General features: G+C 38.7%; 1 protein-coding gene across 1 annotated transcript; it reads left to right on the forward strand.

Moving 5' to 3' along the window:
• The first annotated feature begins 8,593 nt into the window (after positions 1 to 8,593).
• LOC144044764 (suppressor of cytokine signaling 3-like) lies at positions 8,594 to 11,599 on the forward strand. Its single transcript, XM_077559369.1, has 2 exons — positions 8,594 to 8,782; positions 10,367 to 11,599. Exon 2 carries the CDS (start codon positions 10,460 to 10,462, stop codon positions 11,072 to 11,074), a length of 615 nt encoding a protein of 204 aa, XP_077415495.1. The 5' UTR covers positions 8,594 to 8,782; positions 10,367 to 10,459; the 3' UTR covers positions 11,075 to 11,599.
• The last annotated feature ends 4,674 nt before the right edge of the window (positions 11,600 to 16,273 follow it).

Below are 16,273 nucleotides of genomic sequence, written 5' to 3' on the forward strand. Positions count from 1 at the left end.
TTAGGTTATTATTGACCCAACTGTTTTTTAGAGTGTATAATGTCTTTGAAGTAATATCCACATTACAGTATTGACAACGTTTACAGTAATGAAACATGCGAATCTGTCCTCGTATATTATTTACGTCTGTCCTTGTCACGCATCACGTCAATGTCGCATGGGCTCACGTGGAAACGTTGGGTCACGCTTGTTAGGAAAGTTTGGATGTGGCGTCAATGAGGGAAAACGGGAACACTCCAGAATGTTGTGAAGCAAACAGGATAGCCTTCTTTTTTTTCAAAGGGCCGTTGCGCAAGTCTTTACCACTCGCAGTATTGTGCAGCCTGAAACACGACAACAAAAAGGCCCGAGTGTTGCAACTGAGCATTGTGCTGCCTCAAATGGCGTTCCTTGGCGTGCGTGTGTCACACTAATTCAAAGCCAATTGATTAATCACGGCAATCTATTCATAATGACACCACGCATCTTTCCCGTCATGTTTCACGGCATACAACAAGTGATGATGAGGAAGATTTGACTACTTTTATTGACTTGTTTTGGACACAGCGTCAGCGCATTGTGTCATCATTTTTTTTAAATTCCTGTAAAGAAACAAAGAAACAAAGCAACTTGTGACCTGTCATGCGCTTCCTATGTGGGCAATGAGCGTATTGGCTAAAGTTCCACTAAACATTCCAGCAAAGCGTCGAACAACAGGAATAACACCAGTCAAGTGTTTCTGCAAAATGCTCTTTTGCAACAAAAAAGAAAGAAAGAGAGAGAGAGAGAGAGAGAGAGAAACACCTCTTTACACACTGTTCGAGTTTGACCTTCTATCACATGTAAGGCCTCTTCTTCTTCCTTCTCGTGTAAATACTGTCAGTCATGGCCCCTTTGTTTATTTGCACAATAGAGAAGAGAAAATTACTAAATCAAGTTGAAAATATTTTTATTTTATTTCAAATATATTTTAGGTAAAAACTGAATAAATCCTTCTTCCACAGTTATTTATTTTAAATTATGTATTGATCTATTTTATTGACTAATCATTATGAATTGGCCTTTTTTATTTGTTTAGTTATATTTGGGAAATAAAACTAGAGCAATTGTTTTATTTGTATTTAGAGTTGTATTTTTATTACAGTAATATCACGTAAGAGAAAAGGTACATGACGTATAAAGCCTACATTAAGTTTTTCTATGTCATTTTAATTTCACATAAAATACTGTAAACCCACTCCGCCACAAACAAGAGCAAAATTTAAAAAAAAAAAAAAAGGGTTCCAATACCAATCAAAAAATAATATAAAAAAATAAATATATAATACAATTAAGGCTACACCATATATTTGATTTCATTTTATTGTATTTATATTTTATTATAAAAATGAACCCAATCATCCTTAAAAATGAGAAAAATGACACCAAGATTTTGTATAAATTAAAAATAAATAGAAACAAAAGACAGCACAATTTTACTGTGCAATTTATTTTGTTTTTATTTAATGCTTAAGTACAAAAAACACACCCCCATTTATAATTTTTTATTTATTGTAATTTGACATAAAATACTGCAAGTTCACACTTCTTCACAAACAAGAGAATAAATACAAAATAAACTGAAATGAAATATGATTGAAGTGACTGAATTACAAAGAGGGAAAAAAGCATAATCATGCTAAAGAATAGTCCTGATCATACATTTCCAAGAAAAAAAAAAGTTAGTGTTGCAGGAATCCAGATTTTTTTTTCTTATACTTCAGGATTGATTTGCGTGATTTGGCACGTTTCCTTTAGTATTACAACTTGACTCTTGCAATAGTGCAGCTGTTGTAACATAACTAAATTCTCCATTTCCACATTTCAATCTTGTTGTAATATATTTGGACGCTCAACAATTTGAAAAAAAGCCCTGCATCTAACATTTGGAAATATGTGCAATTTTAAAGTAATCTAAGACACAGAAATGATTTTTGTACCATTTTGGGTCCTATGTACAAAGATACAGAGCTTAAATTGTGCAATCGCTAATGCTAAATGCTATTTTGGTTGACAGTTCTACAGTGCTAAACAAGTCATTATCACTTACCGACATTATTATCCGAGCTTTTTTTTTTCTCTGTTCCAATAGCTATTGGAAGCTGGCTGTGCCGTTCACCTCACGCTGGTCACACATTGTAACAATATCCTGCTAGAAAGCTCAGCTTGTGTTGTCGAACGTGAGTGGCGACCAAAACACTATTACTTTACTGATTACTAGATTTTACAAGTAACTATGTTAGATTACTTGGAACTTTATTCATTACATTCAGAAGCTACATAAGGTACTGTAAAGGTGGACACAATAACACAATATAAGAACCCTACTGACACAATTAACTTATAGCATTTGCTAAGCTAATCTAGCGCAAATGTTAGCATAGGATAACTCAGTTGTATAAATGCAAAATGTTGGCATGGACTCACTCTCATGGGAAAAAACACGTAGCGAGAGAGGATAACAATCTTCGGTGCCTATCTCCATGACTTGGACAAGTACATCACTCTCAATATCGTAACTTCATCTAGTTCTCGCTATGAAGGACACACAAAACTAGCACTTGCAAAATACGCCTGCTGAAAAAAACAAAACAATTGCCTTAAGCGACGTTTATTGTTCTTGTTTATTTATTGTTTTGTTGCCCCATAGTATTAGAATGTATGTAGGTGTAATTGTATTTGTGTTGCAAGTTAATTTAATCTTCATTTAACCCTAAATGTAGGATGTGTTTGTTGTAATGACCTAGCACTTAGCATTTATTTCCATTGTGATACAAATTTATCCGACTGAATGAGTTGCTGATTGCTCATTAAAACATTCTCTTTTTTTTCCCCCTTCATTAAAACATTCTGCTTCAGCAAACTCAAGTGCCTCAACTTTTTTCGGTGGGGGGCGCTCAACCTCGCCATAGTTGTTACAGAGACTCAGGTAAGTGACTGCAGCATAATGTGATTATTGGTTTGGAAATAGTAACACATTGATGACTAGTTACTGAAAGAAAGTAAACATATTAAAGTAAGTGTTATTGACCCTGACGCAAGAGGACTATGAGGACATTTCCATTTGTGACAATGTTCTTAGTTTAAATGTCATACTATTAAATGTTTTTGTCTTAAAATTGTGATTTTTTCATTACATAATGATGGTAATTACATAATAATAACCAATGAGCGGAATTGGGGGGGGGGTTCCTTTATAGGTTCTACAACTACCAACATGAGCTTGACGTCATTAGTTTGTGCCAACGCGGACTTGCTATTGTGTGGACTACAGTAATATGGGTGATGTGACAGGCATCAATGGTCTGAGTTATTGTCCGCTTGCTGTCTTGTGCTTTTCCCAGAAGACATTTGCGACAGTAATGCAACACGCCGTAAATAGCTCTCATGTGATACAGGCGGCCCTGTGAAGCTCTGCGTGTGCCCTGCAGGCCTTGCCCGTCCTTTCTCGCCTTCTGTGATTACAGTAGCTTTTTCTATCTATCTATCTATCTATCTATCTATCTATCTATCTATCTATCTATCTATCTATCTATCTATCTATCTATCTATCTATCTAGCTAGCTAGCTAGTCGTGTATTATTATTTTTGTATATTATTGCAATATTATTTGTGTAGTGTATTAATTTAACACTATCCGTGTTGTGTATTATTATGTTACTTTTTGTGTCGAGTACTACTGTAATTCTTTACTTGTCACTGTCTGGTGAGAAAAATCCCGGAGATAACAAGCACATGTGCAATATTTATTCTAGTTCCCCGAAGGCGACAAGCTTCATAAGGCTGTAAAAAAACAAAATGTTCCTCAGAGAATTCCTGGAATTCTACGACACGCACACACGCACACTCGCAGAGCAGGCAACACACAGCACGTGCTGCTGAGTGAGGAATTCACGGCGGGGGAAAGAAAAGAAAGCAAGAACATGCTTCGGGACTTTACACTTCCCATCATTGACATTAAGAGAGACTTTGTGAGCAGGAAGTGATTATCAGTGATCACATAGTGGCCGAGCTTGTTGCGCAAGCGGCACTGCATGAAAGAGGAAGCAAACAGGTAGACACAGGAAGTGAATGCACATCTCCATCTAATATGACGGGAAGCCAGCAGGAAGGATGATGAGTATGTTTCGATGCCAGGAAACGTCGCCTGCATGCGTGGCACATTACAGCCATGTCACATTTACACTTAAAGTATACAGTATACAAGTGTTGCCACTCTCTGTTGACCAATGCTGTACCGATCACTGATTGCAGTTTTTTTTTTTTTTTAGGTCAGATGAGATGAGGTTAAACACATTTTTAAAATACCAGTTTATTTTCTGATTAAACTATCTTATTAAACAATTATTTAAAGAAGGAAATTACAGTAGCAAATGTCCCCTATTGTCATTTTTGTGTTTTTAATGTAATATAGGCCTACTATATATTTGTCATTTATCAGTTTTGTATTTGTTTAATATTATAGTACATTTTTATTACAATAATAATTGGCAAAAATTGACCCACCCATCTGCGGGTAGTATTTGCTTTAAATGAAAAGTACAAAAAGAATAGGTAGAAGGAAGAAGAGGAAAACTACTTTTTTTTGTCTACCCCAATTGATTGTATTTTGAATGTTGTTTTTGATTAAAAAATGTCCTCAACTTAAAACAAAATTACTTTATTTATTTCCATTTGTATTTATATTTATATTTAACTTATTTAACTTATTTAACTGAAAACAGAATATACCAATCCCTCAACATTTTTTGTTTCATGATTTATATTATTTTAATTTCCTATTTATTTTACATTTTATCCAAACTAAATTATTGTATTTATTTACTATTTTAATGTTATTTCGTATTTACTTTAATGTTATTTCTTGTTTAGATTAAAACGAGGTTTTGGTTTAAAAAAAAAAATATTATATTTGTATTTTTTTTTAAATTTTATTTTCATTTTATTTAAATGAAATCAGAATAAACACAACTCTCAAAATCAGTTTCATTATTACTTTTTATTTATTAAATCAATATCTGCAAGCAATTTAAAAAAAGCCCACCCTGCAACAATGTTCTCATTTATTAATTTTATTTACTCAGCAATTTATTTTAATAATAATAAAAATCTGATAATACAGCCCTCACAAAACAACCCTCCCCCCCCATCCTGCTAACAACCAAGTAATGAAAGATTCCTTGGCAGAGGTAACAACCTCTTCCTTAGCAGCACCCTGACACTCTGCCTGCACGACAAATATTTAGTATGAAAACAATTTTTTTCCCTCGTCATTCCAGAGGGAAGACTTCCTGCAAGCTTCCCGTGTGTGTCCAATGGCTTTTTTTACGGGAATGGTGAGCGAGGCTACATTTCTGAGTCAGTGTGGGAAAAAAAGCTGCTGTTTTTTTGTTTGTTTTTAGATTTAAACCCTCGAGTTGTCATGCCGGAGACCTCACTTTATAAATATACTGACTGACTTTGCATAATAATGAGGCAGTGGAAAGGGCATGAATCTGAATTGGAAGAGCTTGAAATTTCTCACAAAACCAATGGAACTGAATAGCTGTATTAGTTATTTATTTATTTATTTATTTATTTGTTTGTTTGCCAGTTTAAATAGTTGTGAATGTGATTGACCACCCAATACAAATGGATGAGTAGGCAATGGCGGTTCTACAAAGTTTTACCTGAGGTGGCCAAGGGGTGGCAGAGGTTATTTCCACAACAATTCTCTTCTTATGTGCTCTCACTTTGAAGGAGAACACTATACTTTAACTTCTCTTTCTAGGAAATGTTTATTGCTGTGTATAAGACAAGAATCAGCATGTCATAATAGCAACCACCTGTGGTGACCAGTTGAAATCTTTTTCACAGTGTTTTCCCCTTTCATGGACTCCTTTCTATCTGGTGGATTGGGGGAAGGAGAGTGAGAGGCTTGGAGGTGGGTGGGGACTGGGGAGCGTGGACGCTAAGTACGTGTCTCACCACGATGACACAACGGACTTTCTGGAAACAAGTTCCGACACTATTCCCCCCCCTTCTGAATCAGACAACACCTGATTTCTCTGTGGGCCCAGCTGGCATTTACCAAAAGACATCAGGCCATCAGGCAACTACCCGCAAGGCCCCCACCCTGCCACCCCTTTGTCCGTCTCTGCTCACATCTGATAGTGTGGCTCATTTTTGCATGAGGGGTAAATCAGGCATTGCCCAAAACAGATATCTAGCAATTGTTGCTGTAGGTGAAGGATATTTTTGTTATTTAATACAGACAATACTAATCCTTGGTGCATTGCTTGGTGTGTCCGAGTTGAGGGCTGACAAATTCAGTGACCGTTTCTACCAAAACTTCATCCTGTTTCTCAAATGTTTAGGAAATTCAGCCTCTCAAGTCAGTTTGACTTGCAACATAAAATTTGGTGGGCATTTTAATTATGAGTAGACCCACAAAAAGGTCTCAAAAACACATGGCCTTCATAGACACAGGAAGTTAACCATTTTGGTTTAAAGTAGCCATTTGTGCAAAAAATTTGGCTTGATCTTTTACCTCAATTTTAGATGAAAATTCAGCCCCTAAAGCACATTTAATTTTTTTGCATGAAATTTGGTAGGTATTTCAACAATGAGTAGACCCACAAAAAAGCCTCAATAATCAATGCTTGAAAAGACACAGAAATGGAATTTCCACCAAAAATGGTCTTGATTGCGCACCCCAAATTTGTGCACACCCCCCACCCCCCCAAAAAAATCTTGCCCCATAGTTCATGTGACGTAGCAAAAAGTCATTAGTGGACCCACCAAAAAGTCTAGAGAACACAGCCTAAATATGAACAAGAAGTCTACCATTTTGTTTGTAAATTGACATTTAGACCAAAAAATTGTCTCAATCTCACGCCTCAATTTTATAGGAAAATTCAGCCCCCGAAGCCCTTTTCACTGAGCAACAAGAAATCCGGTCGGCATGTCTATCATGAGTAGACCCACAAAAAAGTCTCAAAAACAATCATCTGAAATGACACAGGAAGTCCGCCAGTTTGGTTTGCAATGCCCATTGGAGGGTTATTCAAAACTTTGAATTGAATTAATGAATTGAATGATTGCTACCAAATTGTAACCTTGTGTACTAGATGACTACAGCCAGGTGAGTGATGCCAAATGTAAAAACTCACCTCCACAAGTTCCAAATCTGACTGAGTTTCTTGTGTGCAATTCCTGGTGTAAATTGTTGGTGCTCTGCCATTTCTCGCATATGAAAAGGCATCTGACGCAGACCTGCACTTTTCCTTCTTACTAAAACATTACTGATGACTAAAGCAGTGAGCTGCATCAGGTAAGCCATAGCGTGGCACTGCGCGATTACCATAGGGTTTTGCTGCTGGTGTTGTCTGTGGTGACCACGGGTGAGTCAGCGAAGCGAAGTCTGACTTGTGTTCAGCATGAGCACCTTCTCAGTCACATTGTCGTTGCGACAAGCTCTGGAATCACCATTGCTCACTCCAGACATTCCAACAACATCATCCCCATGACACCGTAAACCATATACTGAATTAGCAGAATTGCACATATGGTATTTCTTATATCAGTTTTCAGACTTACCTGTCGCTCAGAGTGGTCATTGTGAATTTGTGACTGTACTATAGTTTTGAACCAGCGCTGGCACCAGCATCATTTGTTTTCCTAAAATTTGTAACAACTTGAAATGTACAGTGATAGGAATATGTTCCCTGGGTTAAAATCTAATATTCACATTTTTGTAACAAATCATTTAACATTAGTGTGTATTTTGTGCATCATTTGCTCAACTGGATATCAATGATAAAATCAATAGCTGTAATGATAAGAGTTTATAACTGCATTATTTTTTTCTTTTGTGTCATTTTAAATGCACATATATAGTACCTATCACATAAATAAATACAACTTAATCATGAATATCAAAACAACAATTGTTCTAAAAAACTAAAAAACTGCTACTTTTACAAATGTATATTAATTAGATAAAAATGTGGTCAGTGTATAACTTGCAATATGGCGTTCTATAATGTGCATAATAGTTATATAGTGTGTTGAAACTTTTAGTCAAATTATATTAATGCAACTAATGAAATGGTAATGTTGTAATAATATATTAACAATGTGCAAATTTTATGCAGGGGTGGGAAGTAACTGTACTTTTTCCAGGTCCTGTGTGATGTGAATTCTGGCGCCCCCTGTGGCCAAGCGGCACTTTCACAATATATATATAATTTTTTTAAACCTACCACGAATTTCTTCGAAGCTGATTACACAATAAACCCTTTTTGCACAGCCCCAAGCCATTACCTCATAGCTTAACAATAAAGAGGAACTTCTACTATACAAATTTCCAATTACGTACACCAAAACCTGTTTTTTTTTTTTAAATAAATATGTGAATTCACTGACATGGGGGTGTGTGTGAGAGAGAGAGAGAGAGAGAGAGAGAGAGAGAGAGAGAGAGAGAGAGAGTTTCCTGTCAATTTGCCAGCGCTTTACTGGAAGGAGGGGGGTGGGGTGGGGCCTGCTAGAACAGCAGTCAACTGAGCAGCAGGAGGATCTGTCTCTATAAAGGCAGTCCTGTGCGTCAATGCAGGACGCAGACGCCTTTCACAACTGCTCCACCACACTCAACTTCGCGGCAAACTCCCAGCAACTACTTTTTGGGGGTAGGATTTTTAATTTCAAACAAGATCGGAAGCTTCCTCAACACCGAGGAACATTCGGACCATTGGGATTTAAACTTTTAAAGGACTTTGGGCAAAAGGTAAGCATCCATGTTTGATCTCCTCCCCCCTCACTTTCAGTCATGCATGTGGATATTATTATGACCTCATAAAGAGCTTTGGGCAAAAACTAAGAGAACAATAATAATAATAATACTATATTATTACTTTATTTTTTTGGGGGGCAGTTTTTAATTTTCTGCAAAAGTAGCTCCAAATAACAATATTTACGGTACCAGGAAATCCCCCAAATCAGCCAAACTGATAATTTTTCAGCCATTTGTATTTTTTTTCCGGAGCTGTATTTATGTTCGCGAGCTTACAAGGGCTTCTCGTGCACATTTCACAATAACTTTACTGGAACTGACCGTGGTGCCTGAGGCAGAGCGTTGCACAAACAAAAAGTACTTACCGGATTTGCAGGCAATCATAACTGGGAACGTATGATTCAAACAGGCCAAAACAAAATAAGCACGTTCTTCAGTCGCGCTGTCTCGTCAAACACTTGCAAGTTACACTCCCAGGAAAAACTCAGTCAAGTTGTCTAAAAGCTGATTTATTTTTAATGTTTTTAATTTTTTTTGTCTGGAGCCTACACTAGAACTAAGGAAACAGGAGTGTCACAACTCACCTCATTTATGCGCAAGTTTCTGTGGAGTCCAACAGAATTAGGGGAACACAACTCTCAAATCTCATATAGGCTATGACAAAAGGCTAATTGTTTGACTCCTTTACTGCAATCAAAAGTTGGAGTACCCGAGTAGAACCTAGATTTAGGCAAACAGTAGTCTCATATACAGCAGTCATTAAAGTTAATTTTTGCCCTTCAAAAGTAACTTTTACAACTTGTCCTGGATCCAAAAAGCAGATTATCTTATTTATTATTATTATTTTTTTAAGAGTCCCTCATCTCATATATAACACACAGTATCCAATATAGGGCTTATTTATTTGAAGCTCAAGTAACTTTTAGTGCCCTCTAGAAGAGTCCAAAAAGTGCATTTCCAGTTTAGGAGTATTTTTAATCACTGGATGCCCTAGAATGAAGGCAACAGGGGTCTTTTTAAGCACTTTGAAGTGGCCCCACAGAGCCAATTAGTCAACTGTGTCACGGTTAGCACTGCGGCGATAAGACATTTCTCGAGCATACACGAGAATGATGGAGACAGGGCCCTCATATCCTAAAATACAGTTCCAAAATCACTTTTTGTAACCTTTTACTAGAGTTAACAAATTGAGGAATCTCACCTCGTTACTGATTATTGGACTCCTTTTACTAGGGTCCAAATGTTTTATATGTAGTAGAGTAATGTGCTGATTGGCCAGTAAATTATTAGTTGGTTCAATCATAACGACCATGCATACCTCTAAGAAGAATTAAAAAAAGTTGCCTGTTTTCAAGATAAAGATGTAGTAATGTTATGCTAAGAGTCATATTTTTTAGAAAACAGCCTTGAGGATAAAGATAAAATTGCAATTCACAAAGATGTATTTAGTTAGTAATAAAAAGTTATACTTTTTGTTATCTTTGAGAGAGGAAGTAAAAAGATATAAAAATCGACAGCAAGCTCAAATCTTTATCCAGACTTGGTGCGCTAACCCTGGTCTTCCTCTTGCCTCCCCAGGTGTGACCTCCTCAGGACCCCCGTCCCAGTCTCATCTTCTTCCGCGGTGCCCCCCACTCCAGCACCCGCTCACCACATAGCGGCCACAGCGCCATGGTAACTCTCAGCAAGGCTTACTCCGCCATGAGCAGCAGCCACTTGGACTCTTCCAGCGTGCGGCTGCCTCAGCGCTACAAGACGTTCACGTCCAAGGCTCAGTACCAGATGGTGCTGGCCACCCTGCGCAAGCTTCAGGAGAGCGGCTTCTACTGGGGCGCCATCACGGGCAAGAATGCCAACAGCCTGCTGGGCGCCGAGAAGGCCGGCACCTTCCTGGTGCGCGACAGCTCCGACAACCGCCACCTGTTCACCCTCAGCGTCAAAACAACGGCGGGCACCAAGAACCTGCGGGTCCAGTGCGACGCCGCCTCCTTCTACCTGCAGACCGACCCCAAGAACATCCACGCCGTTCCCCACTTCGACTGCATCCTCAAGCTGGTGCACTACTACATGCCCCAGAGCAGAGGGAACGGACGCGGCGTGGACTACATTTACTCTGGCGGCGAGAAGGTGCCGCTGGAGTTGGTCAAACCGCTGGCGTGTTGCCCGTCCACCTTGCAGCACTTGTGCAGGAAGACGGTTAACGGACATTTGGACATTTCCTCCACCAGGGATCAGCTTCCGCATCCTCTGAGGCAATACATGCAGGATTACGACTCTCCCATTTAGAAGCGCATTCCAAGTGTGAGGGGAGCCAGAAGGGGAGGAAGGACTGCGAGCCAGGAGTGAAGTTCCCGGCCGGCCAAGATGACGCACACTTTCCCTCCCCTGGTGATGCTGCTAACAATGTGCTGTGAGGCCTCAGCCAATGCGCAGCAGCCCCGGGATGTCCATCCACAGAGCATTCTGGGAGTTCTTTTTACAGGAGCAGTCGCACCTTTGTAAGGGCTGAACTTTTGACTGAATCCTCCGTTACGGCAGTAGTACGAGGTTCTACTTTGTTTTTTGTGTTTTTTTATTATATTTTGGGCACTGACAGGAACGCCACTCGCTCGCCAATGAATGTATTTAACAATATTGTCTTATTTCACTGTCTTTTTGGACACCACCACGTTTACATTGAAGACAAAATGTTTTATAAAGATGTACTAAAGATGCTTGAATGTTGACTGGTCGACACAACGATTTGCACTTATTTATATGTGGACAAACAATTTCAGTAAGTTATAATAAAGAATGTTATTTTTCTACTGAGCTGCATCTCAGCGTGTGCTTTGCTTTTCCACCCTGATGAAAGGTTGCATGGAGGCTATAAATATCACATTTAATTATAGGCAATTATTCATATTATTGTGCAATTAGTAGAAAATCATGCACGCGCAGCAGAATATTCATGAGCTGCACCTGCTGCAAAGCAGTTTTGCTATACAAAACAAATATGTTTTTTTTTACATGAACCTCCTTTAAAATGACCTACTGTAATATTGCAGTGCAGTATTCTTTAAAAAAAAAAAAACTATAAAAAGTCTGCATGACTTGCATACATATGACATGTATGCTTGCAATGACTTTACAAATGAAAAAAAAGTACTGTATTACATAGAATAGAAATATAAAAAACAGTGCATGTTGAATGTTCCAAATGAAGAATTTAAAAAAATTATTCAAATTAATATAAATATATAATATAATATATATATATATATATATATATAATATAATATAAAATGCATGAATACAAATGAAAAAAATATGCATTTCAGTTCTTAAGAAAGGTAATTGATATATAAAATATGTCAATTTTTTTTTATTTCAGTAGAAAATCAGAAGAAATTATACATAAATTACATATATGCATGTATCCCAAAAATATACATAGTAACTATTAATAGCATAAATAAATGAATAAATAAATAAATAAATATCGGTTTTAAGAACATTTCCAAACTGTGGGTCACGGGCCTCAAATGGGTCACAGGTCTCTCTTTTTTGGGCGGGGGAAACAGGGGATTGCAGAATAAAATACTGTTAGTCTTTTTTTAATCATTAATACTAAAATAAAAAAAGGGGGGGGGACTATACATTTTAGAAATGTTGCACTTCTCAGAGAAAAGACTCCAGCTGTGTTTCACAGAAAAAGACAAGAATCATTCATTTAATACAAGAAAAACAAATCAACCTAACCTAACTAAAAAAATTTATTATTTTTTTTTTTTATGTCCACAGATATGATAGTCAATTGCTGAAATAAAATTGCATTCTACAGGCTGCATAGCTCTATCACCTTTTAATTTTTATCTTAGCTGTCCTATCAAGATTTTTTTTTAATCTATATTTTGACTGAGATACCTTCAAATGTTATTGTTTATAACTGAAAGCAAGCATGTTGAGCGTGAAAATGACGAGCCCTAAAACGGACCCTTGAAGAACACCACATTAACAGGCAGTCTTACTCGTTTGGCGTTTGGTACAAGGTGCGATATCAATCGACTTCCACATTTGGCTGTGTCATGTTCCCAAGTGAAGAACTTGACGGGAACTTTCAATACTGCGCAGCAGCTTTTCCAGCTTCAAAGTAAATAGCTGACAACTTGTATACGTGTGAGTTGCCCGTGCGCTAGCTTCTCAGAAATGTCGTCTGTTGTGTACATTCTGACTTGTGTAATTACAATCAACAGGTGCAACTCATTGGGTGGAGACAAAAGCCATTTAATTTGCACAACGTGATGTGAACTTGTTGTACCAGCAATAAACTGACTTCAATCTCTTCGCCAAAAACTCCCCAGGAATAGTTATTGTACATCGTCATTACCAATTAGCATGCACTTTTCTTTGGCAAGTTTTCCTATCAGTGTAATCTTTCATGCCTTGCGTTCAACTGGCCATAACAGCCTGTCTCAAGGCACTACTGAATTGGAATTTGCATATTAATGAATTTTAAATACCTGCACAATTCATTCATTATAGGTCTTTATTTGATTATTTTTTGTATCCAGTTTCTGAAATGATGACATTTGCAAAAGGTGACATCAAATTCAATTATGTTAAAGGTTGTAGTCATAATATGATCATCTAAATACTGTCACAATACATGAATAAACTTTGCACTCGCTGGTTGCTGGCCTTATCTCGCCTTGTCTTTGAAGGACCGCTTACAATGTATGATTTAATGCTTTACTGCCTGAAGTCCATGTAGTAAACAACCTCCAGAGCCAGATGTCATGCAGTAGCATAAAGACGCACTATATTTACTGCAACCTGCTGAAATGACGGATGAGCGGGAATCCGCAGTAACCTCCCGCGCCGTTACGGGAAAAGCCACTTGGTTCCTCACCGTGCTTCCGCAGCACTTTTCCTCACAGGCGGTCTGGGCTCTGATTTGTGAACTGTCAGTGAACAATTATGACTTCCTCTCCTTCTTTACCTCTGCAGTGTATTGATATGAGACAAAAAGAAGGACTTGAGTTGAAAAAAAGTGCAATTCACGGCATGCATGTGAACTTCTATGTCAGCATTTTGAATGACGACCTCACTATGTGTGCAAGACGAGCCGTCGACTGGCCTTTCCAAAGTATGCCAACGAGCAGCTGGAGCCGGCGAGGGCTTCAGTGGAGCACTATAAAAAGTACCGCTCTTGCTTGTTGTGTTGCTCTGAGGAAATTCTCTGGTAGGGATGCCACGTGACCGCCGGCGGATACTAAAGATCCATCACCATAGATACACACTTCCTTTCTGACTGTTGTGTCATTTTTGTTTTATAGGCACTTAAAGGGAAAGCCATGAACTTACTAAGAAGGGCTTTTGTGATTTATTTTTCTTCGGAATTACGCGTGCATTCTGTCGCACTTAACTGTGTTAGTTTAACATGTTCCAATTGTTTCAGCAAGTATGAGAAAAAAATGAGAATATGGTCATGGCGACAACAAATCAAAATGGCAGACTTGTGTATTCTCAGGACATTTACGGCGGAGCTATGAAGTCTTTTTTTTCTCTTTTTTATTGAAATGGCCACTCAAAAACAAAAACATTCTTTTAGGGTTTGGGGATATTGAGAAGTTTTTGTGCATCTACTCGTGCACAAGTTTCCTGTTGCTAGGAGAAACTGCCTTCAGTTGCTGCATTTTCAAAACATTTAAAGCTGTGCTATAGTGACAATAGTTCGATGAAAATGTCCACTCAAAAGCAACATGGCTGACTCCCTGTTCTTTTTAGACATCTGTTCTTAAGACTTTTTTCTGCGTTTATTCATGATAGAAATACCTTAAGTTTCTTGTTGCTAGGAGAAACTGGTTTCGGGGGCTGAATTTTGCCAACCGTTGTAATACATTGAAGTTGATTTTGGAAATGGCCACAACAAACAAAACAGAAGACTTCCTGTGTCTTTTCCAACATAGGGTTTTGAGAGATTTCTATGTATCGATTCATGATATTCGTACCTACCAAAAGCCCAGACTTCCCTCTCCCCAGCCACTTCAGCCAGCTCCTACCGGCGGGAGGCCCCGGGGACGACCCAGGACACGCTGGAGAGACTACGTCTCTCGGCTGGCCCGGGAACGCCTTGGGATCCCGTTGGAGGAGCTGGCTGAAGTGGCTGGGGAGAGGGAAGTCTGGGCTTCCCTGCTAAAGCTGCTGCCCCCGCGGCCCAACCCCGGATAAGCGGAAGAAGACGGACGGACGTACCTACCAAATTTTCGCATTTCCGTCTGTGCCATTGAGCTCACTTAAAGTGGAAATGGCCACTTCCAACCAAAATGGTTTACTTCCCGTGTGTTTTTCGGCAGTGGTTCTTCAGACTTTTTTACGCATGTACTTATGATAAAAGTGCCTACCAATGTCGCTGAGTGAAAATGGTTTTGGGGTCTCAATTTACCCCCAAATTGTTGGTGCATACTGAAGGGAAGTACTGTATTATGTATAAAACAAATCCTCTGACTTTCTGTGTCTTTTAGGACGTGTTCTTGTGTGATTTTTTTGTGTGTGTATTTACTCATGATGGACATGGCTACCAAATTTCATATTCTTAGTCCAGTTTAAGTAAGGATGAGAAGCTCGGTCATCCGGGAGGGACTCAGTGTCGAGCCGCTACTCTTCCGCGTTGAGAAGAACCAGTTGAGGTGGCTCGGGCATCTGGTTCGGATGCTTCCTGGACGCCTCCCTGGAGAGGTGTTCCGGGCATGTTCCACTGGCGGGAGGCCCCGGGACGACCCAGGACACGCTGGAGAGACTATGTCTCTCGGCTGGCCTGGGAACGCCTTGGGATCCCGTCAGAGGAGCTGGCTGAAGTGGCTGGGGAGAGGGAAGTCTGGTGCCCCTGCGACCCGACCCCGGATAAGCGGTAGATGATGGATGGATGGACAGTTTAAGTGATGCCAAAACAATTTAGAATGCACTGTTGAGAAAAATGTTGGTGTGCCAAATAAAAACTACTTCAAACCAAAATGGAAGCCTTCCTGTAACTTTTTAAACATTGTTTTTTGAGACTTTTTTTGTGGGTCTGCCCATGATATAAAGTAAAGGCCAAAAGTTTGGACACACCTTCTCATGCAATGCATTTTCTTTATTTTCATGACTATCTACATTGTAGATTCTCACTGGAGGCATTAAAACTATGAATGAACACTTGTGGGAATTATTTACCTAAAAAAACCCTTTTCATATTCTAGTTTCTTCAAAATAGTCACTCTTTGCTATGATGATATTTTCTTTGCACACTCTTGGCATTCCCTCAATAAGTTTCAATAGTAGTCACCTGAAATTGGGTTTTCTAACAGTATTGAAGGAGTTCCCCGGGGCGAGAATGCCAAGACTGTGCAAAGCAGTAATCAGAGCAAAGGGTGGCTATTTTGAAAAAAAAAAAAAATAGAAACTAAAACATGTTTTTAGTTAGTTCACCCTTTTTTTGTTAAGTATATAACTCCATATGTGTTC

The sequence above is a fragment of the Vanacampus margaritifer genome, chromosome 2 (genome assembly GCF_051991255.1).
Source record: "Vanacampus margaritifer isolate UIUO_Vmar chromosome 2, RoL_Vmar_1.0, whole genome shotgun sequence".
NCBI classification, from domain to species: Eukaryota; Metazoa; Chordata; class Actinopteri; order Syngnathiformes; family Syngnathidae; genus Vanacampus; species Vanacampus margaritifer.

Bases quoted from the DNA above. Each gene is read 5' to 3' on its own strand.
- LOC144044764 (XM_077559369.1), top strand. From the start codon at position 10,460: ATGGTAACTCTCAGCAAGGCTTACTCCGCCATGAGCAGCAGCCACTTG.